Here is a 24,860-nt window from a genome sequence, read left to right on the forward strand (position 1 = left end):
TTTTTTCATTTTGCGAGTAAAATTCCAAACAAAATGCAATAATTTGTTCTAGCAGTAACTTGTAAATAATTATTTAGATTTTATTTAAAAATATCGAATAATAATTGAGCAAAACTTGTAACAGAGCAGAAAATTATTTCGTTAATATTTTACAAACTATGTATTTATACAAAATAGACATTATTTAAATAAATACTCAGAATAAAAATGCCTACAATGTTTTTATAAAAAAAAATGACATAAAGCTGTGCAGAAATCAGGAAGATGTTAACATAAAAGAATGAAAATAAAACATGTCCTTGGTTATATTATTCGAAGAAGTGTCGCTGCTGTCTAGACGAGACATACACAGTGACGTAAAGCGGAAAAAATAAAACTCCTCGAGCGTCATACGCCGCGCATCGGGTTGAGTTGAATGCATCCAAACATTCTGTTTTAGTAGCGACATGTAGGATCGCAGGAACACTTTCTGTTGATAGAGCCGGCGTCGATCCAACTGTAGCATCGGGCAGCCAACAATAACATCGGAAAATCACTACACATTTAAGAAGTTAATCTCGACAAGACGAATCACATTTAAATTGTGTGATTACAGAAGAATTAAAGCAGTTAAATCGTCCGCGTTAACTATTTATACTGTACGTTTAGACTGTACAGTATAAATAGTTAAAACTGAACGTGTGTAGCGCGCTGCTCGGGTAACACACGCTACAGACGTTTGACGGCACAAACGTTCAGTTAAAAGTGCAAGTTTGTATCACGGGCAGAGTAACGATCGGGTTAGTGACCCAACGGTCGTCCCAACTGGCTCAACCTAGTAGGTATCATACTCTTGCATATCTATTATTAACCGACTTCAGAAAAAGGAGGAGGTTATCATTTTTAACCGACTTCCAAAAAGGAGGAGGTTCTACGTTCGACTGTATGTATGTTTTTTTTTTTTTTTTTTTTTTTATGTATGTCCAGCGATAATTCCGTCATTTGTGGACCGATTTTAAAAATTCTTTTTTTGTTTTGAAGGGTTTGATTCCAGGGTGGTCCCATTTTTTTCATGTCAGGATCTGATGATGGCATCCTGGAGAAATCGAGGGGATCTTCTGATCAGTTTGAAGGCGGTGCCAATCTAGTGTCATGTTTTAATTAAAGCCGTTTCTGAAAGAACCACAGAAATTTTGTAATTTAAACGGCTTAAATTAAAACATCACTGGCTTGGCACCGCCTTCAAACTGATCAGAAGGTAGCACATAGGTAAGATGTTATTTTTTGCTTTTTAGTTTAAGTTAATTTTTGAGTTGGAAGTCGGTTGAATTTTTTTTATTAAAATTTTTATTAAACTTCAATACATGTGTCAAGTCAAAATTTATTTAATTTAATTAGGCATTTTCGAAACGTTAGTTAATAACATTATTAGATAATGGTGATAATAATTGGTACGAAAATTAAAAATTAAAGTTCCGATGGTTCCAAAAGCGCCTTGGTACGAGAAGATCCACTACAAACTATGTAATATTTGGTTTTTTGTTTTGTATTACTAGGTCTAAAAGTACGTTTACAGTGTGCTATTTTAATAATTCAACTTAGTTTATTACTACAAAATTGACTCGAGAAATTCAATTGCCTAAAACGAAGACTATCAACCATCAATCAGTATTTTTGTGTCCCCCACTCTTTCATTTGGAGGTAAACAGTTTCCCAGGGGTGGTGCTGGTATTTATTTGTTTACGGTAAATCACTATTTAATAGTCGTTTGTATAGAACTTTTGTTTCATTCAACATTGTACCTCGTGTACAGTGAGAGGAGCCCTATTGGCGAAGTTCAGCAAACGAGTAAGGAGCGATCCATCATAGAGTTCCGGCACGCGGTCAGTGGCCCGGCCCCGCGCCAGCGCCGCCACGTCTGGCTCTGGAACGCTGACTGGTTCTGAATTCCTACGGACTGCAGCCAGGTCACATTACTATGGATGTAGACATCTGCTGGCCTATTCACTAGTTTGGTCTTTACTATAAACGTACTAAAATAAACATGAAATCAATTGAGAAATGTCATCTACCTTACTGACTGATATCCACCGGTAGACACCTCAATTTCGTATATGTCAACTAGCATACGCCAAAGATAGTGAATTCGCCTAGTAGTTCATTGAAATGTTACATAAGCCTTGCATTTTTTAGAGGACGCGATTTTATTTTTGTGACATGTGTGGGGGTTGAATAGAAGCTTAGCTTCAAGTTTGTGGGGTCGCCACACTTGTCCCAAGGCCGCCATCTTGAAAAAAGGGTGAAAACACTTTTTTCGGGATATCTGGGAAATTATGCGTCTCTAAAAATACAATACTCGGTCCTTAAATTGTAACATTTCAATGGTCTATAGTGTTTGTGTAACATAAAGGTGTAAGCAGTTTTGTGAAACAAAATTCAAAAATGCGTTTTGTATGAGATTTCGGATCCATATATAACCAACATTCAGAAGTAGACTGAAACTGATGTCGTTTATCAACATGGTTCTATTGAATGTCAAACTCAAAAGAAAAACAAACATGTCAGCCATTGCCTTGAGTAACTTTGTGTTATTTATTAATGTTTCTCGTTAAAATACTGTTCCTCGTTTCATAATATTATTGACTAGCTGACGCCGCGCGGTTTCACCCGCGTGGTTCTCGTTCCTGTAGGAGTACGGGGATAATATATAGTCTATAGCCTTCCTCGATAAATGGGCTATCTAACATTGAAATAATTTTTCAAATCGGACAAGTAGTTCCTGAGATTAGCGCGTTCAATCAAACAAATAAACAAACTCTTCAGCTTTATATATTAAATATTAGATAAAGTGATATTAACTCTATAAGTGATAGTGTTACTGGTTCGTCCGTTTCATCAAGTAATACGTGATATTGACTCTATAAATAAATTAGGTTAAGTTGTTGAAAAATGAGATATTGACTCCAGCTTTAGTGAATTGTGTTGTTATTTCCGTTTATTATTTGTCAATAACAAATAGATACTTCCCCAATGATAATTCGTTTTATTTACCTCTAAATTTCAATTAAAACAATAGTGTTAGGCTCGTTATATAATTCTATATCAACCAAATATCGATATGTACATCCCTACGTTTCACATTTTATACCTGTGGTAATAAGTTGTTAACATTGCTTTTACATTCACGGTTGGTTGTTTGTGGAAAGAAAATCATTTAAATCTCAATGTTCTGAGTTCTACCTCTTAAAACGTAGTGATTATATACCCACTCTTTGGGTGTAAGCTTTCTAGAAACGGAGATGCATTGTTGATGTATTAAGAGAAACAAATTAAAAGCAGTAGTATTTTTTTTTATAAAAAGAAACGGTTAAAAAATAATAATATAAGTTATTACAATAAAAAAGATGATAATAAAAAATATATGGACAATGTTTTTAAATTGATAAAACAGAAATAATTAAAGCTCTTTTTATAAACTCCATCGAGAAACCAGTTCCACGACGGTTAGAAAATTATCATGTGTATAGGTCATTAATTTTAATACATAATTTATTATTTAATCTTTGTTGAATATTCAAAGCAATAACAAAGATAAGAGGCATTAAATTTAGAAATTATTCAACATCGTGGCGGAATAACGTAACAAACACCACATAAATACTGCGTAATTGACATCAATGTTTATAAAATCAATAAAATACGAAGCATTTAATCATAATTTACTTGTGTTAACTCTCAGATTGGTTTTCTCTATTAGAAATATATACGTACGAGTATATAAATGCATCTTGAAGATATTAGCACACTATTATCATTATGTTAAAGATGTAAAACTTGTCAATTATTTATAAGAAACACTGAACAGAATATTTTATTTTAATACAAGTGATCTTTTATAAATAGCACACATTAATAAACATGGATTTCGTTTAGAAATAGGTACACCAGAACAAGAACAAAGAAATACTAACGCAGATTATGTTAATTCATGCAAATATTCTAAAATAGACGACACGTAAGCTGTAGATGACGATGAAGACATAGATAAGGTTTTTTATTTATCAAACACGGAGACATAACTACAAATTAATATTATAATGAATATTTGTGAAGGGCAACTGTTCTCAATAATATTTGCTTTCCGAACCGTTGATAGTCAACTCAACTGTACAAATAGACAAACTTGACATTTTAAAACTGCTTTACGGTAAACTAAGACTATTTGATATACCACAAATTATAGCTCTTCTTGCATTTTATAACCTTAGTACGTGTTTATCTGCATTGATATAGACTAAAATTAATCAATACATAGAAAGTAGTAAAAATAAAAGTGCCAGAAACAATCATATATAGTATGTTTATAAAATAACAAATAAAATCAATTGACAGCAAACTGTTGTTTACAATAATAGAACAATCAAGTGTTTGTTCACAATACAGTAAGCCAGTTGCCAGTCAAATTAGTAAAATGTACTAGTCATAGGCATAAAATAAATGTTTGCACACTCTTAATAATATGCCTTAACATAATATAATAAAACCGTTAAAAGAAACATTCAACAAATGTGAAAGTCAAAATTTTCGAAACGTCTAGCAGCTCCAATTCCAAAACCCTTTCCAAAATCATGTGAGCTCGTTGAGTAATAATCCGTTGTGCAACACGATATTTTCAATGTCTCTTTTTGTTTTGTTAATTAACATTTTGCGATGTTGTTCCGCATTTACTACACCTCCGAACCTTGAAACTCTTTTAATCCCACGATCCAGATAAAGCAGATGATCTCAATTTGACCCAGAAATCCATCGACAAAGAATTCCAGGAAGAATGTAGTTTTTCTTTTTGCTACCTTCACGGTATCAATAAATCCTTTATTTCAGTGTCTAAATGATACAAGATATTTAATAGGTCCATATCGAAGCCTACAAATATGGTTTATACCCATCTTGTATAAATGCAGCAAAATCAAAATTTTATAAAATCGCAATACGTATGTATGATTGAGGAAAACATAAACGTACTCGTATGAGATAAGAGACCAAATATAGAATAGATTCGTACGTATAAAGGCATAGCATAGGTAGGAACATTGTAGAAGACGATAATGTAGACTTATCAACTACAGAGTCTACTCGCATATCTAGCTGGTTTTTTGTATCAAAATGGCATAATCTATGTACATAAATCATATAAATTTGCGTTACCAGACATCATTAAATAACAAAATAAACATTTTACGTAAAATAATAAATCTTTAACTCTTAGTTTGCAGTCGAAGAAAAACAACAGTATTTGTAGAGATCTAAATGTAAATCATGGCAACAGACATGAAGTAATTCGCGACGATATCAAGTAAAGAAAATGATAACAAGACGAACGCGGATACGACACGCACACATTCAACACCGCTCGTACGGACGGGCCGGCGCACACACGCGCGCGACCAAAATAGCAACCGCGATAGCGCAAACACACCAACACACGCCCACACAACGTACGTGAACTGTAATAAAAACATGCATACATACGTCGAGTGCGCTATGAATAAAACACAAATTGAAATGGAACCGCACGAGTTGTTTATATAAACGCCGGGCCACTGCGCCAATTCCTAGGCCAGGCCAGCCAGGCCAGGCGGAGACGAGCGCCGCGCTCCCGAAACATTTGATAGAAAGCTGTCTGCGCAAAAACTAGGTCTTCCCCAAGAGGACGAGCCGTGATCCGTCCCCAGCACCTCGCTCGGGCCGGTACCGGTTCCGTCTAGTTCCAATAATAGGTTAGCGAAGAGCGAGGAATGTACGAAGGATTGCGGACTCACCTAAATTTATGACATACATGGCCTGGGAGCGCTCGAGCCGCTGCGCGTGCTCCACGGCCTGGTACAGTCCGGAATCCACTTTAAACACTTTGCAAAACTGTAACACAAACGGTATCCACTGCGTCGGACGCAAGCATCATACGGTGATGGTCGGCAGTCGGTACTGGCACTGTCGCCGGCGACGAGCGGCGACGGCGCGGTCTGACTCGCACTCGGCACTCAGCACTCGGACACGACGAGCGAGCTCGGATCGCAGGCGGACACTGATCACTGATCACCGACTGACTGCGCGCGCGCACCGCGCCGCGCTTCATTCACTCGCCGCGCGCGGCGCTGGCGGGCCCGCGAGCCGCCGTCTGCGGCACCGCACCGCTCCGCTGACGCACTCGTTTTTGTCAAAAGTACCAAAATGTTGGCAGTAAGTACGGGACAACGCGTGCCAGACTCGAAATGCAGCTTTCCGAGAATCGTGTGTTACGCGAGAGTGGAACCGAACTAGCGATGACAACACTCTACGTCTCTACCTAAGGCTCATCGCACGAGGTCGGGGACGGTTCACAGCCTGATGCTAATCTAAATATCGGCGGTGGCACAGTTCTTAAAAATAAAATCATTTTGCGAAGTATAAATAAAGTAGGGTTCAGCGAAAGGTCAAATATAACTGTAGAGATTCGTTAACTCTTGTTTGGATGATTTCATCTTCTTAATGATGTACTGACGCAAGAATAAGTTATTTATAACTTTAAATATATTACGTAATGTCCGTCATTTCGTAAACATCTAATATATAAAATTCTCGTGTCGCGGTGTTCGAACTTGAACTCCTCCGAAACGGCTCGACCGATTTTGATGAAATTTTTTGTGCATATTCAGTAGGTCTGAGAATCGGCCAACATCTATTTTTCAAACCCCTAAATCCTAGGATAGGGTATGGTATAGGGATAGGGTAGGGGTAGGGTAGCGGTAGGGTAGGGGTAGGGTAGGGGTAGAGTAGGGGTAGGGTAGGGGTAGAGTAGGGGTAGGGTAGGGGTCGCTTAGGGGTAGGGTAGGGTAGTGGTAGGGTAGGTTTATGGTATAGGGATAGGGTAGGGGTAGGGTGGTGGTAGGGTAGTTGTAGGGTAGGGTAGGGTAGGGGTAGAGTAGAGGTAGGGTAGGGGTAGGGGTAGGAGTATGGTAGTGTAAGGTAGGGATAGGGAAGAAGTGCAAATAAATAAATTAATAAGTCAAAGCGAAGCTTGAGCGAGTCCGCTAGTGAGACTATAAAATAGTCCTAACTGATAACTGTAATTGTATTATAAGCTAAGCTATTTTTTATTTAATTCTCTTTCAATTTTTTCACTTTTTTTTCCTTTGCATTATCTAGGTGCTTATGACTTTTGTTAAAGTTACTTTATTACGGAAGTTACGGAAAGTAAAGCCTGCTTCTGTTCAGTATTTAGTAAGATCTCAAAAAGTCAGTTTTTCAAAAAGCAGTTAGTTACCTTGTGTTTGGATTTAATTAATTTGTATCGATGAGAACTTTACATCTAAATGAGTTGTGACAGTCGTTAAGGGTCTGGTGATGGAGACGAGGGGACAGTTAAGGGAACTCCTCAACGGTTCACAGTAGCTATCTTGTGATTGGGCTTGATTAATTTATATTGATAAGAACATTACATCTAGATGGGTCGTAACTATCGTAAGGGGTCTGATGAATGGAGACTAAAGACAGCTAAGGTTACTTCTCAATAGTGTACAGTGATTGGGCTTTATTAATTTATATTGATGATAACTTTTTAACCGACTTCCAAAAAGGAGGAGGTTCTACGTTCGGCTGTATGTATGTTTTTTTTTTTTTTTATGTATGTCCAGCGATAATTCCGTCATTTGTGGACCGATTTTGAAAATTCTTTTTTTGTTTTGAAGGGTTTGATTCCAGGGTGGTCCCATTTTTTTCATGTCAGGATCTGATGATGGCATCCTGGAGAAATCGAGGGGAACTTTCAAAAATCGTAGGGACGGCTAGTACGTTTGTTAGTGTTTCCGTAAGGTATTTTAAACCACTACAAATTTATGAAGGTCTGAAGTTGGTCTGATGATGGAGCCAATACACAGACGATGGAACTCGTCAACGATTTACAGCAGGTACCTTTTGTTTGGGCTTGATTTATTTGTATTGATGAGAACTTTCCACCTAGATGGGTTGTGACTGTATTAAGGGTCTGATGATGAAGACGAAGGACAGTTAAGAGAACTACTCAACGGTTCACAGTAGCTACCTTGTGTTTGGACTTCATAAATTTGTATTGATGAGAACTTTCTACCTAGATGGATTGTGACTGTATTAGGGGTCTGGTGATGAAGACGAAGGATAATTAAGGGAACTCCTAGACGGTTCACAGTAGCTACCTTGTGTTTTGACTTGATAATTTTGTATTGATGAGAACTTTCTACCTGGATAGGTTGTGACTGTATTAGAGGTCTGGTGATGAAAATAAAGGAGACTTAAGGGAACTCCTTAACGGTTCACAGTAGCTACCTTGTGTTTGGACTTGATAAATTTTATATTGATGAGAACTTTCCACCCATATGGATAGTTCGTGTGGATAAAGGGGGAGTGAAATTTTGGATATGAGTTAAGGTAGTATTTTTAAAATTGGGATTGTAGGACTTAGATACTTTTCTTATAAAAAAATTACGTTTCAACTAATTGCTCATTAATTTTTGTTTACACTCAGTAGGTGTGCTAACACTAAAAATTAAAAAATGAAAATTTTAATAAAAAAAATTCAACCGACTTCCAACTCAAAAATTAACCTAAACTAAAAAGCAAAAAATAACATCTTACCTATGTGATACCTTCTGATCAGTTTGAAGGCGGTGCCAATCCAGTGTCATGTTTTAATTAAAGCCGTTTCTTAAAGAACCACAGAAATTGTGTAATTTAAACGGCTTGAATTAAAACATCACTGGCTTGGCACCGCCTTCAAACTGATCAGAAGGTAGCACATAGGTAAGATGTTATTTTTTGCTTTTTAGTTTAGGTTAATTTTTGAGTTGGAAGTCGGTTGAATTTTTTTTATTAAAATTTTTTCACCTATATGGTTTGTGACTGTCAACACTAATAAAGAAGATTCGAAATGATGATATTTCGTAGGAGTAAACGGGGAGTGATGTATGTGAGTAAAGGTTAAAGTAATATTTTTAAATTTGATTGATCATAAAGGTTTGGGAGTTTAAGACAGTTCTTTCAGAAACGGCTTTAATTAACACAGCACTAACCTCATACCGCCTTCAAACTGATCAGAAGGTAGCACGTACGATTTTATTTTTTTGCTTTTTAGTTTAGGAGAAACATTTTTGTAATTTTGAAGTCGGTTGTATTTTTTCATAATTTTTTTTAACTTGACTATTTTAATCATTACTGAATAACATGCTGAGTAGAGGCCTAAAGACCGCAAAATCATTTGCGCTGATCGATCAAATGCTTGGTGTAGATCAATTTATATATTCTTATTAGTTTTTATGATATTTTTTTTTATTTGCTTAAACCATGTTAGCATAAGCAGTTAGTAATATAACATTATTTTTAATATTCATACACCTGTTCTGCCGTGTAAACCCAAGACACTGTAACTTAAGTTACAGTGTTTTGGGTTTATAGCGCTCATTTGACTAATTTTGATGAGCTTTACACCCCAATAAAAAAAATTTGATTTTTTTTAAATATTTATGGAGATATGAGTATACCAACAAGACTGTATTTAAAAAAAAATCATAGTTTATAAAAGCATAAAACTGTAATTTGAGTTACAGTATTTTGGCTTTACTTATTTCGCGAAACAATAATTACAGTGTTATCGCTAGCCAATAGTTTTTGAGCCATCAAATAGAGCATTTTAGCCTGCGGAAGGCCTGCGCCGGGTGGGTGTTGAAGTTCCTACGTTCAGTGGCCGAGCCCGTTCGGCAATGCGTGTGAGTGGACGCTACAGTTAGGTTATAAAAGATATTAGAACGTCGCGTAATTTACTTTTGCTAAAATAATCATAAAATAATGTACGACATTATAATTACTCCACAAGTCCATAGCGTCAACATTAAACAAAGTTTTGATTAAAAAGGAGAATATTAATAACAAATACGTTAATGTTCTGGAGCTAATAGGCCATATGATCAATACAAACAGACCATTGAGCTTGACAACTCCTATAAGTATTCAGAGTTTACTTTTATCCTTTATCCAGAGTTTATAAGTCCTTTAATACCACTTAGTACAACAGTAAACAACCAGAAACATCAAACAACCCCAACAGATTCTCAAAATTGGAACATTTAACTTGAGATCTCTAGCAAAAACAGAAAAATTTATAGAACTAACATATTTTCTACAAAAAAAATATATTGATGTACTCGGCCAAGCAGAAGTTAGAAGGATGGTCTGCATAATCAAAAATACATATTTGGCTACAAAGGTGAAACAATCAGCCAGAATGGAGTTGGCTTTTTAGTAAAAATTAACTTAAGAGTAAAATTAAAATACGGCAACCAATTGTTTACAATAATATCTACAAGTACGCACGAACTGTAAACTCTACAGATGAAGAAATCAACTCATTCTACGAAATGCTTCGGGTAGCATAAAGCCAGGTAGGAGAAAACATCCTCGTAATTGGTGATTTAAACGCAAAAATTGGCCAGTCCAAAATAGAAAACCTTGTAATGGGAAAATTCGGATATGGAAAGAGAAACGAAGAAGGTGATATATTCATTGGAACATAGAATATCAATTATGAACTCTTTCCTTAAAGATCCAGCAAATCGAAAATGGACCTGGCTCTCGCCATGTGGCAAATTTACGAGATTGATTTTATTTTGTTTTATCACCGATCGAAGATAAGAAATGTAGAAGTGCTACATGGCTTCGGATTCTGATCTGATCATCGTTTGGTTAGAGCTACTTAAATACTAGACCAATACAAAAAAGTAGAATTTCGTTTGACGCGCAACCTAAATCGCTAAATACAGAAGAGGATTTATCAATATGTCTGACAATATGTAGAAGAAAATATCAAAATTTTGTACAACAAACTCGCTGACACTATCATCACATGCCTCCCACGTAGATTTCATAAAACAGAACTAAAAAGTATAGACAAAATACTCAGTGAAACTACGCAAATTCTTTTTATAAGGCGAACTGAACTTTTGAAAACAAAACAAAAATCTAAAGAAATGAGAGAAGAATTTAGTCAATTATTAAAAGCTACAAGTAAAGCAATCAATAATGACTACAAACACTAACAAAACAATAGAGAGTAACATACAATACTACAGAAGCACGAAGAGAACCTTCAAATAATTGACCACACACAAAAACTGGATCTAAAACTTGAAACTGAAATCTAAAGAAACTAAAACTAGACAAGATACGATGTACTGCGCTACGGATTTCTACATATAGTTGTAAAAAAATACATCAAATAATCAAACATTCAATAGGAAGCCATCCAGACATATTATGTGATGTACCACCAGTGGTTGACATGGAAGTTAGGAAACACATTCAAGAACTCAGAACAGATAAAAGCCCTGGGCCTGCCGGTGTACAAAACGAAATGTTAAAAGCCGGTGCTGCCATGTTACCCCGTCCACTAAATGCCTATGAACAATAACACATACAGTATTTCAGTTAAATATATTGAAGTGCTACTTATATAAGCCAAGAAACTGTAACTATAAATAGAGTGTTTTGGTTTGACAAGTTAGCTTAATTTGTTATACCTTTGCTATGACAATACAAGTTTACAATGATTATTGCAAATATATTTACAGGATTGCCCTAAAACTTACATGGCTATATAGGTTACAAAAATATCTTTCGATTGATACCAAATACTACACATTTTCTAAGAAAAATGTAGCTTAAATCAACCAAAATGCAAAAAAACTTTAAAACGCCGATTTCTCAAAACAGGGTTTTCTGAGATACAGTGTTTTGGGTTTACACGGCAGTGTTAAGGTAGAAAGTATAAGGGCATGTATCTAAAAGAACAAACTGTAAACCTTGCATTTTTAAATGAATAAATGATCTATTATATTATTATTATTATTAACGCAGACTTGTTTAACAGCAATTTATCAAAACTACTCGAATATTTAAAATAATCGATTGACGCGGGATAGTCCGCAATTATTAGCGTGGCATTCATCACGTCGGTCGTTATTTCATTGAGAAAAACTTGCACGTGACTGCAACGTCACGGACAGGATACAATTTCGCATCGGTAGGTAGTCGCATTAACGTATACCTATCCTTAAAACATTCTATAGAGTTACTACGTAATAAGTAGTGTAATGTATGATCAAAAAGTTACTTCTAATGAATGGAGGTTTAACAACACGTTTCATACTGCAATTAGTATAAAACGTTTCTATGATAATAAGGTCAATCATAAAATAACTTTACCGTACACGTGTACCGCTTTAAAAGCTAAGGAAAAGGTATTGCAAAGGTTACAGACTTGTGTTAATTTTACAAAATATTGCAATCCTTAATAACTTACAATCTATTGGAGATAAATATATAAAATATGGAAACCAAAGTTAAATAATAAGCTTATACTTTAACGTTCAGTGTTCATTAACGCAGGCTTAAATTAGTACACTTTAACTTGGACTAGACGATTCAATAAATCAGTGCTACCATTAGCTTAAATATAATATCGTATTGCTTCGGTGCAACAATTGAACTTTCTCAATAATTTTGTGAAGACGACGCAAAGCAATAAACTGGAATGGATCGTAATAAATGAAAAGTGGAGTTGTTTGGTGAAGTCGCACGGAGATGGAAATTGGCGCGCGACTAAATTATCTCTTCGGCGTCAAAGTCGAGGCCACGCCGCGTGGACGTGACACAACTGTCGAGATTTCACAAAACTCCACCACTAGGAAGATGTTATTTAATTTTAACCGATGACGTAAACTAATGCGACCGTTTTGTGTAGTTGTGTTTCAAGATAAGGCTGCGATCTCACCTTACGGAAGGAAACCATGCTCGTATTTTTTTTAGTGAAAGTTCTTTAGATTTATCCTGAATTGAACTCTATAGAACAAAAATAGATAGATAATAGATATACATGACAAAGAGAGTATAGAATTAAGCCGGCAAAGGACGTCGCACCTGAAAGCGCAGAGTCGGTCGACCCACCACTAGTCGGACCGAGGCCTTGATGGCCTCAGGATCTCAGGAAGCCACAAGTTTTGGCGGCTCAAGACCTTAATGTTTGAAAGTTCATGCAAAAGGTCTTTGTCCAGCCGTGGTCGTTCATCGGCTGTTGTGCCATGCTTCGTAGCTCTCTACACATTCATATCTACCTCGTGTGAATTGCACAAATATCAGCTATTAATTAGAACGGAGGGAGAGAAACGTCTCTATGCTGCTTAGATTAGCTGTGGTAGGTTTAAGGCAGCCTGTAATTTAAAGCAATGTTCCCGATATGTTTCTTATGAGCTATAATAATCATGAGACTGATTAAATGTCTTTATTAGAGTCGTATTGGTGAAATGGTCAAGCAAATATGTAGTCAAAGTTTTCAACTTAAAAATAAATGGAGATAATCTTCATTAGCTTATAATTCCCTGCTTAACTTCTCTTCTCACAATTAATACAAGTACATAAAAAATTACATTTTCAAATAATTAAACGCTAGTTCCGAATACGTGTCATCATAGATACTTTTACTTTAGGTACTGACTCATACAGAAATATCCTAGTTGTTTACATTTCACACATCAACAATACCTACTCGTAATATCATTATAAAGGCAGATATAAGTAATAGTTATTTTCCTATGTGACATGTTTTTGTTTTAAAATTCAAATATGCAGTGACCATAACATGTTTACATCTTTCAACACTAACAACATAGGATCGAAGTTCATTATCATTCCTAAGAAACACTTGCATTGTCTCCAGCGGATCTCATACTTCAATGTTGTTTTGATTGCGAAATGAGGGTTTATAATGTTATACTTGTGATAAACTCATATCATAGCTTCTAAACGGTTTTCAACATATCAACGCCCACATCTGCGATTTTCTGATTTCCTGAAGGCAGAAGAAGACCCCCAATAAGGGAAATTGAGATCTAACAAAAGGGAACTAAGTAGATTAAAAAATACCGTACTTATTAAAAACGGTCACTATAAAATATTAGGTATCACTTGTACGAAAATTCACAAGCCATGCCATTTGCCATTTTAAAAATGTCAATACTCCAGCTGTAAAGGCTGTATTAGAAGTGGATAGGAAAGTCTTTTGGTCGCGAAACTAAATATAAACTAATTAAGCCAATCTTCCAAATATTGGCCGTTCTGGAAAAAGAAATACCCTCTAAGTGGTCGGTAGGCAAATATAAAGGTTGGGAACCTATGTATATTAAACGGCGATGAGGTAAATACGGCAAGAGACGGTCGGCGCCGGCAGTGGATGGCGCCTGCGATCACAAAATAAACTCACCGACGCCCGAATCACTCTCACGGTCGCCGTCGCATAATATTATCTGACTTGCCATTTTATGGCACATGGTGATAAATGAACGCACAACCAACTATTCTAGATAAGTCTGACGCATCTACGTTAACGCTTGTGCACTAGCTCTGCTTTTCATTACAAATTTTTATTAAACTTGCACGTATTATGAAATATTGGATTTCCAAGCAAGAAAAAGCGTTACAGTTACGTTCCAGTGACAGTTCCGACAGGTAGGATTAGGATTCTCAAATGGGAAATTACGTTTATAAATAAGGAACCTTAATTTGCGTGTATACGTTTAATTTTAATAGCAAAAACGCCTTAATGCGTCTCATTGATAGCGGCAGTTATATTTAAAGAACAAGAAGAGAATAATCATTTATTTGCAAGAAACATTACATTTAGTTATACAAAGATGTTTTTATGTATTAGGTAACAATGTTTCACCATTAATAGGTATACAAATGTTTATTGTTTAATTAATTAAACAATAAACATTAAAAATAAAATGACATTAAGTTTAAAAGAAATATAATTAATACTAAAACAAGTTTAGTTTCCCTTCAATTAGTTGGAAATACTTAAAGAGTGGGTTCGACAATAATCCAGCGGACGGGATCGAACCAACCTCTCGGTGTTGAGTAAGGGACCTTTACTTTAAGCCTTATTACTTTATTGACGGTTACATGCGGAGTTTCTATGAATATTAACGTTAACAAGGTCTTCGGCCTTCGCCATTAGGTGCTTGAATATCACGGGGCCACAATAACAACAGTTTGAGGAACTGCTACATCGTAAGCTGTCATAAACTGCGTCATATATATTTAAACGAGTGACGCACTAAAACAAGATCTAAGATCAAAGGTCAACAAAGACTTAAGGCTTAAAAGGACTATTTTAGCTCATTTTTATTCCATTTTGATCTTCAGTTGTATTGCAACTAATCAGCTATATTACATACATTAAAAACATTTTCCTATTATTAGTAGCCTTAATTAAGTGTTTTCAGATAAAGTGTTAGTTGCTTTACATGTTTTATATTCAAACTACAAAAACTTTTAACACGTTCGTTGCGGCCTGATTTTTCTGTACTTTCCTCTGGTGCGGTACGAGGTTTTTTGACCTCGTACTAAAACTTTGTAGTGCGGTACGAGGTCCATCGACCCCGTAACTCTTGAAGCAGCTAGGCGTACGAGGTCAATCGACCTCGTACCGCGGCGAACGTATTAAAAAGCTTTGGTCAGCTATTATTATTGTATGTACGTCGAGCTTGCATACATTTTTGACGAACAATTTTCATTAAGCTAGTTTCATTAGAACTCGAAGTGTAACGCTAGTTAGTCAATATATATTTTTTAACTATGATAGAAGTAGACACCATAGGTCATCAGATATTTCGATAGCATGGCGCAGAGCGCCGGGCGGCGCCTGTCTCGTTACTCACACGTCGCGTGAGTAGCCGCGCCGACGGTTTACTATTTGCTGACTCAGCACACTTTGGACGCCTACGGATGATCGTGAGGATTATTTAAGTGTTATAAAAGTTACGCAATTCCTTTTGCAGTGATATCACATTAATCACCTGTGTCATGCTGATGAGTAGTATTTTCTGCAACTATGTTTTAATAACTCAACAGTGTAAGTTTCGACCTGTCTCTGTCTCTCTCTCTAATTTTATAGTATAGGCAGTGGGTTGCGCTTCATACATGATAAAATGCACTACCTACTCCGAGTACTTCTGATAAATCTGGAGAAATTATTCGTTTTGTACAATTTGTACATAACATGCCTACCCCAGTTAAAAACCTTATGCACGCCAGTGTGTATTATGTCAGACAGAAAGAAATAGCAACCGGAATAATGAACATCCTTAGGGGACGTACCTACAATGTTCAATTGCGAAAATTTCAATTTGTATCTCTAGTATCTTTACCGATAAAACCCCTGACTTTTGGACGTAAAATAAGCTACGTCACTCAGATCATGATTACTAATGGATTGATGATTAACCTCATTGATCAATCAACTATCGATTGATTAGTTCAGCAGCTACAGAGGAGCATAATTGAATACAAACATACATCTACATATAAAAGAAAGTCGTGTTAGTTACACTATACATAACTTAAAAAGGACTGGAAAGATTTGATTGAAAATTGGTGGAGAAGAAGCTTAGAACCAGGAGAAGGACGTATGACACTTACGGCCAGTTTCTTCATCGCAAGTAACAGTCAAGGTAACGTCATAAATCAAAAGTGACGGTCTTATTCACTGAAAAATACTGTTACTTTAGCTTTACATGAAGAAACTGGCTGTTAGAGTAGGGGTAGGGGGTAGGGATTCACGCGGACGGAGTCGCTTGCGTCCGCTAGTATTACATGCATAGACTGTCAAAATCATAATCATTTTGGTTACACGTAGCCGGGTAACAAGAAAGAGGCGCCAGCCACCGGACGGCAAGCTGGTGGGGCCACGGCACAGTCGCCGCCGCCGGCGCCGCAATGCTTCCCGAAATAACCTCTACACGAACATAATCATTTCACTCGAACGATAGTACACATTTATACAACCTTCAGCTGTTGCACAACAATAAAGTTTCTGATTTAGATCAATCAATCATTTTTGTAATTAAAACTTACAATATTTTCAGAAGGACAAAGTTACCTCGGTTTCATTCGATCCATTTATTGACATTATGGAACAGTGATGGTGTTAAGTATAGCCGTACTCGTGTTAAAGGACCCCCGGACAAACTCAGCCAGGCATATCTTCACTTTTAATTTCATTCATGACAAGCTGGTTGGTTGTTATAGTATAGAGTTCCATAAAAATGTACTTTGTACAATACCCGTAATCAGCACCTACAACTTATTAAAATGTTTTTGTTTGTAGGATGTTTTGAGGATCGCATTTTTTTAAGGAAATCGTAATATTTAGGTTTTGATTTCACAAATTAGCAACAACACTTTATACTGAGTGGGTAAACTTTAGTTGGTCAGCATATTTTTTCATTTATTTGTTTTTTTATGTTTATTTCCTTCATTTTTATTTATACTCCGCACAGACATAATGGCGATCTTATTGTCATTTGTGTAAGGTGCTGTCAATTTCAGTTCAGGTTTTAGCCGCGGGACTTTAGTGACGCGGAGTCTAGCATTAAGTTACTATCTGTATAAAAAATATCCTTTTTTTTTCTTTCTTTCATATCTATATCTATATCTCAAGCCGGAGACAAGAGAGACAAGAGAGACAAAACAAAAACAGATCAGTACAGGCCGGTTTGCTGCGGTCCCGCACATCTATTTCCACTGGCGCTGACGCGACCGTGACTCAGTGCGGGAAACCCAACTTCCGAGTAGCGAAATGTCGCCACGACTTGCGTCAGTCGCCGCGCCGTGCGTCAGTCGCGGCCCCGGTGTGCTCCTTGCGGTGCGGACACCTGCTGCACATCTACCGAGTCATGTCATTCAGGACACAACTTGCCACGCATAAGCGCATCATCATCATCAGATTTGACGATCAGACAAAGAAAACTTTCTTGATCACTTAAAATATTTTTCAGCTGGCTGTAATTGCTCTTGGTCCACTCCTTTATCATCCACCTATTTACGTCGCTGTCGCACTGGTGGCCTTTTTCGGACTATCTTGTGTTCTAGGATCAACCTGAGAAACTCGTAAGCGCATAGCGTTGGAAACTCGGAATCTCTTTCATATGATCTGCTCTATACCCATCATTGGGTATTTATTAGGCTACTGATGACATAGAGCCAGCGATTCTATGTAATTAAGATTATCACTAAGCTAAGTAAGAATGGCCTACGTCTCACGGGAGGACATTATTGAGTTTAGCTTAGCTTAGAGGATTTGCAATTCAATAGTTGTAAGTCAACTATTGAATTGCATAACGATCGTCATAATAGAATTCAACGCGTGCGAAGCCGCATGTAAAAACTTAGTGAGCCAGGCATGAGCATGTAAAGAGTTAGGTATGGATTACTAATGTTATAATTGGAATCCTTCTACTAATGGAACATCGTCTACTTTCCATTGGTTCAAACCGATTGAACTCAAAGCTGCCAATTACGAGAAATGCGTCACGAGTGGTAATTCGTAACATGACGTCACGGTTTCCGTGTAACCATGGTGTAACCCGTCCCGTCGTTGCGGTAGACCCGCACGCAACCGAGCTCAGGTTGACCGGGTCAACCCGACACGTCATCCAGGAGGTGGGTTTAAATATAATATTGGTCAGTAGTTTTTGGGAAAAGGGGATTTTATAACCAATTCTTGATATTTTGAATCGCTCATCAGTTGGAATATTAACAGTTCTTGCAAGTGTGCTATTCAAACAAAGACAACAATTTTTGACACATTTCGTTATATTAGCGAAGACAGATGAATAATGTACAGCACACTCCAGTCAGTCATTAAGGACGTAGTAGTTGTACGACAGAATTTTGCAATTTTCGTTTATCAAATCCAATTCAAGTACTCGTACATCTTCACAAAAAGAGTAAAGAAATCTGTTTTACCGCATTTTTAGCCCCTTCAATACATACTGCAATAGCATTTGATTTGGGCAACACTGTTGTTAATTCACGAAAAATTTCTCGTAAGGGCAATCATGACGGATTTTATTGATTAGCAAAAAAGGAGGAAAACGAAGACCTTTATCGCTTCCTTATGAAACATGAATTCACTACAGCGGACATAAGAGCCGTTAAATGATCAGCGTTTGTCGTTATTGTTGAAAGCGACGGTGGATGGAGCCGCGTCTCGCCTGCTAATTGATACAAAATCTAATTTCCTACATACAAGACGGCCGACTAATTGATTTGTTAGCCAATTTAATGGAATTATATTATTATAAACCAGCAGGCGCCCCGCTGTTTCACTCGGGTTGTTCCGTTCCCGTGGGAACATGAGGATATAATACCTAGCCTATATGTTAGCGGTGCGGTTGTAGCTTTCTTATGTTGGAAGAATTTCTAAAATCATGGCAAAACCGGTCGTATCTTTTTTACATCAACTTCGAAGTTTCATTTTTTAACAACTTCATAAAACCGTACAACATTAAGTTGTACGGTTTTATATATTTATACGGTTTAAACTTGATACATTTACGCATTCCCGAAATAAAGAGTCTTGACACACAGACAGAAACGGAAAAAGGGTATCTATTAAGTAACACATGTAAAGCACAAATTGTTGGAAAGGTAAAGTAAAATGCGTTTTATGTCGAATGAACACGATGTCAAACGGAAAAACAATAAAAATTTTATCAAAATTGTTAAAACTATGGAGCTTAACTCGGCTAGTTATGCCGGTGAATGATTCGTTATCGCTGTAGTATGTACACACATACAAGTAAGAGACATGTCTGTAGCCTAATAATATATTTACCTGTGGCAGTAACGGCCGTCGGGTTGGCTGACATCGTTCTAAGATAATGAGTTCAGCAAACAAATTCACCACGAGCAGAACTACTACAACACTAATTACACTTTGGTCTTTCAAATTAATGAGTTCAATTTACGCGACAAATGTCAATGCATTCGCGTAGTACCTATACAATATTGAGTAAAGTATATTTTAAGTAATGAATAAATTAATTATTATAATTAAAACCACGATGGTCAACAAACATTACGTGTAGGTTACATTTTTTAAATATGCGCAGAACATAACATACGTGTAGCGCAAAACGTGGTCCGCTCAGCTCGGCGGTCAGGCACCGACTGCCGTGTCGGCCGGGCCGGTGCTCAGTGGGGTGGTGGTGGGGAAAGAAACACAGCCTCCGACCGACAATAATTATGTAAGTACGAGGGATGATGTTATTTTTAGAATAAAGGCGTGTACGTAGCGTAAACGTTACAAGTTTACATTGTGCCATTGGGTTTATGCTTTTGCAGCATTAATTTGCAACGCTCTTGAGCCTTGACAGTTGATCTTGATACTAATAAAGTGCTATAACGACAGCCCAGTGCGCTGTGGAGGTAGAACTAGAACGCATCTTAACGCAGATAAATCGATCGAGTCTCAGTTAAGTAAAGGAATTTCGTAGAATTTTCTACGCAACTTAGCTCCTGTAGCTACGAGTTATGATATCCAAAAGTGTGATCTGACCAGTAAGAAAAATATTAGTAGTTTTGACATTGCCGTTTAGTTTCGTCGGCCGAAATCAATTATTCGTTGTACATAATGAGTTCCGCAAAGTAAATACTCCTATTAAATATTTAAAATGACATTGATTATTTTTTTCGGTAATTACTTTCACCAGTCTCTCATTTTTTTCTGATTTGTTGTAAGTTGTGCTTAATAATGGAACTGTAGCAATGTCACCGGGGGATTTTTGGCGACTGACGAATCTCAAACGTTTTAGAATGAGCAAATTGTGCAAAGATCTGCCTCTGTAGGCCACTTTTTAGGCCGAAACACAGCCATGCTGCATTAGGAGGGGAAGCATGATCTGTTATAAAGATATTCAAATTGATATGTAGATGTGGATTTTGCAAACAAACAGTCGCTAAGGATCAGAGTGCGCCGCGCATATCGGAGTCGACAATGAGCCGCGCCTGGTGGGTGGCTTGCACGTGGGAGGGAGGCTGCGTATCATTTCTATACTAATATAAATTTCTAGGCAACGGCGCTGCACTCAGTATTTTTTTAATTTCACCTCGCCGATTTTTTAGATATCAATATGTTGCATTTTATCATCTTTAATAACCCATATTTCGCTCACTGTTGAGTACGAGTCTTCTCTCAGAACGAGGAGTTAGGCAAATAGTCCACCACGCTGGCCCAATGCGAATTGAAAGACTTAACAAACATGGAAAATTGAGAAAACACACGTGGAGACACAAAATGCAGATAACTGAAAAATTAGATGCCCAGGCCGGATTAGAACCTACAACCTCCGAATCGAAGGCATTTATTTTTATGTTTGTCTGTAAGGGTGGTTATATCTTCGTAATACATAAATGCGAAAGGTCATCTTCTCTCTCATCTCATCTCTCATATCATCGGTCTCATCACGATATCTAGAAAACCATTTGAAGCTGAAATTTGCCAGGAATGTAGTTCATAGTTGGTAGACGTCTGCTAAGAACGGAGTTTGCGACAGGGCCAGATTACGGGGGTCTAAAGGCGGACGAAGTCGAAGGCGTCTGCGGCTAGTAAAAAATATTTAAAATGGATCATTGTCATTGGATACTAACTAGATAGACAAAAGGCCTACGTGTATGTCCACCGGAGGACGTCTATAGGCTAATATGATGATCATGATGAAACAACATCATATAAAAAAAAACCGCAAAACGGCCCTAAACGCCTGCAACCGCTGGAACAATAGGGGGAGAGGTGGGAGGGATGGGCGCACATTCGAATCCTCCCCTCCCCCTCCGTTAGCTAGAAGCCACCCTGCCCCTCCCCCGGCGCACGCAACCACCCGCGGGCTCGTCTGCGTGGGCGTGTGTTGACAAACCGTGTTGCTGAGGCTATTTCCAGACGCAGCCACGCCCTTGTTCTGGAGCCACTAGGGTTGACTGCGAGCCTCCCAAACATATCTACAACTAGCTGACCCTGTCAATTTCGGTTCACCCAGTAAAGTTTACGTAAATATTATTGCCTAAAAGTTAAAAACTTGCAATGACAGCATGATACCTCAAAAGTTCAACAGTGAAGAGCGGACTCATCACTGAGAGGTAGTGGTTCGATCCCAGCCCGCAGGACTGTCTTTCCCGACTTGTTTAAGAGAAATGGGAATATTGGTCATATATACAAAGATATTGCAAATATTCTTTTTAAGAAATCGCTCAGTGAGTCAGGTGTGGCGACGATCAAGTAAGGGCGTTATCATACCGTAACGCTAAATCGCTTGGCAATATATCTTCGTCGGGTGGTAACTAGCCACAGGTGCCTGCTACCAGACAAGACCTGAGTCAATTTAGGAAATAGAATCAATCCTAAATAGATCCAAGCTGGGAAGCGAACCTTCTAAAAAACCTACACCAGCAACTGCGCCAGTAAGTTTGTCAGACCCTAATAACGACGTTTTACAGGGTGTCCCGTAAATAGTACGACATACTCTACAGAGTGATAGAAGACTACTAAAATAACGCAATATATTATGTAAGCCGATATTTTTTAAATCTATTTTTGTACTAAATACAAAAATCCTTCCTTCAGTGCAATTTAGTTCTATATGTGCTGAGTTTTCAGCACATATAGGATTAAATTTTAACTTAAGCGTTGATTTCATACTTGGTAATTATTACTGAATAGTTGTTTCAGCTAATGAAACTTTAGATTTTTTCTTCTCCAAAAAATAACATTGTGACGAAGTTTTTGAAAATAATAGACTATTGTTTTACATCTTTGGAATACTTGTAAAAAACGTTTTTAAGCTAGATGTAAAACTTTGCCTATGCATTTTTTTGCAATGTGACCGTTAAAAGTGCATTCAAAAAAAATTGTCAAAGATAAAAAAGTAATTAGTCCCGTTTTTTAGTAAACCTTTCCTTGCTGTGGAATAATTTAAACGTTCATTACTTGAAATAACTACTCAAAAATAATTACGAAGTATAAAATCAACGTTTGTGTAATTTTTCAGCACAATTGCTGTCAAAACAAATTGTAGTACGACAAAATTGCACCTTCCGTGATTTTTTAAACGCTTTTATTTAGCTTGCAAAGAATGTATGTATGTTACGGTGGATTCTTGAAACTAAATTTTGAAGTAGATATCTTTAACCGATTGAACTGAAATTTTGTATACACGTTAAGTTTGGATGAAAATGCACGATATGCTATATGACGTCATTCTAAATCCAATATGACGGACCAGCCAAGATGGCGGAATATTTATTTTTAATTTATTTCTACAATATGGGTATCAAATGAAAGGTCTTATTAAGAGTAACTTGAAAATATGACCACACTCAGAGACCTAGCCAGCAATTACTAAATAATAAATTAAAAGCAAAAAAATACTGTTTTAAAAAAGCTTATATTAAACTCTCTTAAAAGAAGAAAATGATTTTTTCTTTAATAATTTTAACTATCAACTTAGTACCAATTTAATTATGTGAATTGATCTGATAATATACTATCAGTATTTAATTCAATTTCAATTTAATTAAGTACTTATAGGTAATTAAAACTCGCGACAAGCTTTTGTTTATAATATAAATTATGAGTTCATAGTTAAAATTTTCAAAGAAAAAAATATTTTCTTCTTTTTAGAGCGTTTAAATATAAGTTTTATAAAAAAAGTGGCTCGATTCCTGCGCGCCACCACTTGTTCTGGGGCAGAAAAAGAAAGAAATCTATAGCGCCAGCAAATAATCATAATCTCCTCATATTACCAACGTAAATAAATAAAACACTGCGTAAATAATATACATACGATAATACCTCCGCGTAAACATTATCGATATCGACGTTTAGGAGCCTGCCGGGGGTGCGCCCACCCCTCGTGCGCCGCCCGCCCCTCGCGCGGCCTTGACCTTCCGTATCCAAACAACCGTAGTCACAACACGCGGAGACAATTCCTTACGGTGTTTTCACCGAACTATGTATTTGGAAAAGTTTCGGGTATGGTTTATGCCAAATATTAGCCGAAGTTTGGAAACTTACTGGAAATACACCCTCGTGCCTTGGAGACCGCCTTAAGATGTCCGTTTCTGTGATTATAATTAATTAACGTCTTATAGTGATTTTTACAGTCTTCGCTTCAATAAATACAGGCTAGTAGTCCTGTAAAGGGCCACAGGTCGATGATGATATCTAATAACAGTACTCGATCTACTCGACCTACTCGTTTAATACTCACTAGCAATAAAGCATGTAAAAGTGTTACATCACATTATTTTTCCCTTCACACTACAAAACCTATACATGTTAATCACCTTGCTGTTTTATGGTAGAAGGAAGAAGCAAAAATACGATCGTGGAGTTCCTGACCAGAACCTCCAAAATATATTGGGTAAAAAATTGACAAAAGCAAACATGAGACATTGCGACAGTGCTGAAAGTTTGCTATTTGGACAGCTTTATCGGTTCATCACCTATTACCGTCCCAGCACAACAATCCGAGCTGATTTACCAACTATTTCTTACATTTTCACACCCAATCCCCAGCAACCAACTGCCTGTAAGCAAATCTCTAGATCTAGACGAACACCCTAACTAGACAGAACATATAAGAACAAATCAGTAGTAGGTATGTGCAAGTTATAGTGACATGTTGTGCAAATGATGAGTTTGTCACAGCGAAGGCGGGACGCACAAACGGACACAATAACAAACGTGCAGTCGATCGTCCGCGCAGTTTACAATCTGTTTATTATTTATCAACAGCGCTATTAACGATGACCTGCGACGGACTATAAATAGTCGGCTCATGACAACACTGTTGAACTTTACTGGCGCTCAGCGCAATGCAGAAGTCCTGGTATTATTTATTTATTTAATTTTATTAACAAAATAAATATGTAATTAAAAAAATATAAGCTCGACTGCAGAACTATACAATTTAAAAGATTAAATA

At 37.0% G+C, this 24,860-nt stretch overlaps 1 protein-coding gene across 15 annotated transcripts in view; it reads right to left on the reverse strand.

The window, feature by feature from the left end:
* The window catches only part of LOC112046464 (histone deacetylase 4), a 90,708-nt gene that overhangs the window by 57,826 nt on the left and 8,022 nt on the right, over nt 1-24,860 (reverse strand). For 2 of the 15 annotated variants that reach the window (XM_052885276.1, XM_052885274.1), the window contains exon 1: nt 19,715-20,047. The exons of 8 other annotated variants lie outside the window; for them this stretch is intronic. In XM_052885276.1, the coding sequence (XP_052741236.1) occupies nt 19,715-19,748 (34 nt within the window). In that variant the 5' untranslated portion in view covers nt 19,749-20,047. Of the gene's footprint in view, nt 1-5,798; nt 6,523-19,714; nt 20,049-24,860 lie in introns of those variants that run through there. 5 more of the 15 variants (XM_052885285.1, XM_052885286.1, XM_052885278.1 and 2 more) reach the window with 5 other exon arrangements.

This window comes from Bicyclus anynana, chromosome 14 (assembly GCF_947172395.1).
Source record: "Bicyclus anynana chromosome 14, ilBicAnyn1.1, whole genome shotgun sequence".
NCBI classification, from domain to species: Eukaryota; Metazoa; Arthropoda; class Insecta; order Lepidoptera; family Nymphalidae; genus Bicyclus; species Bicyclus anynana.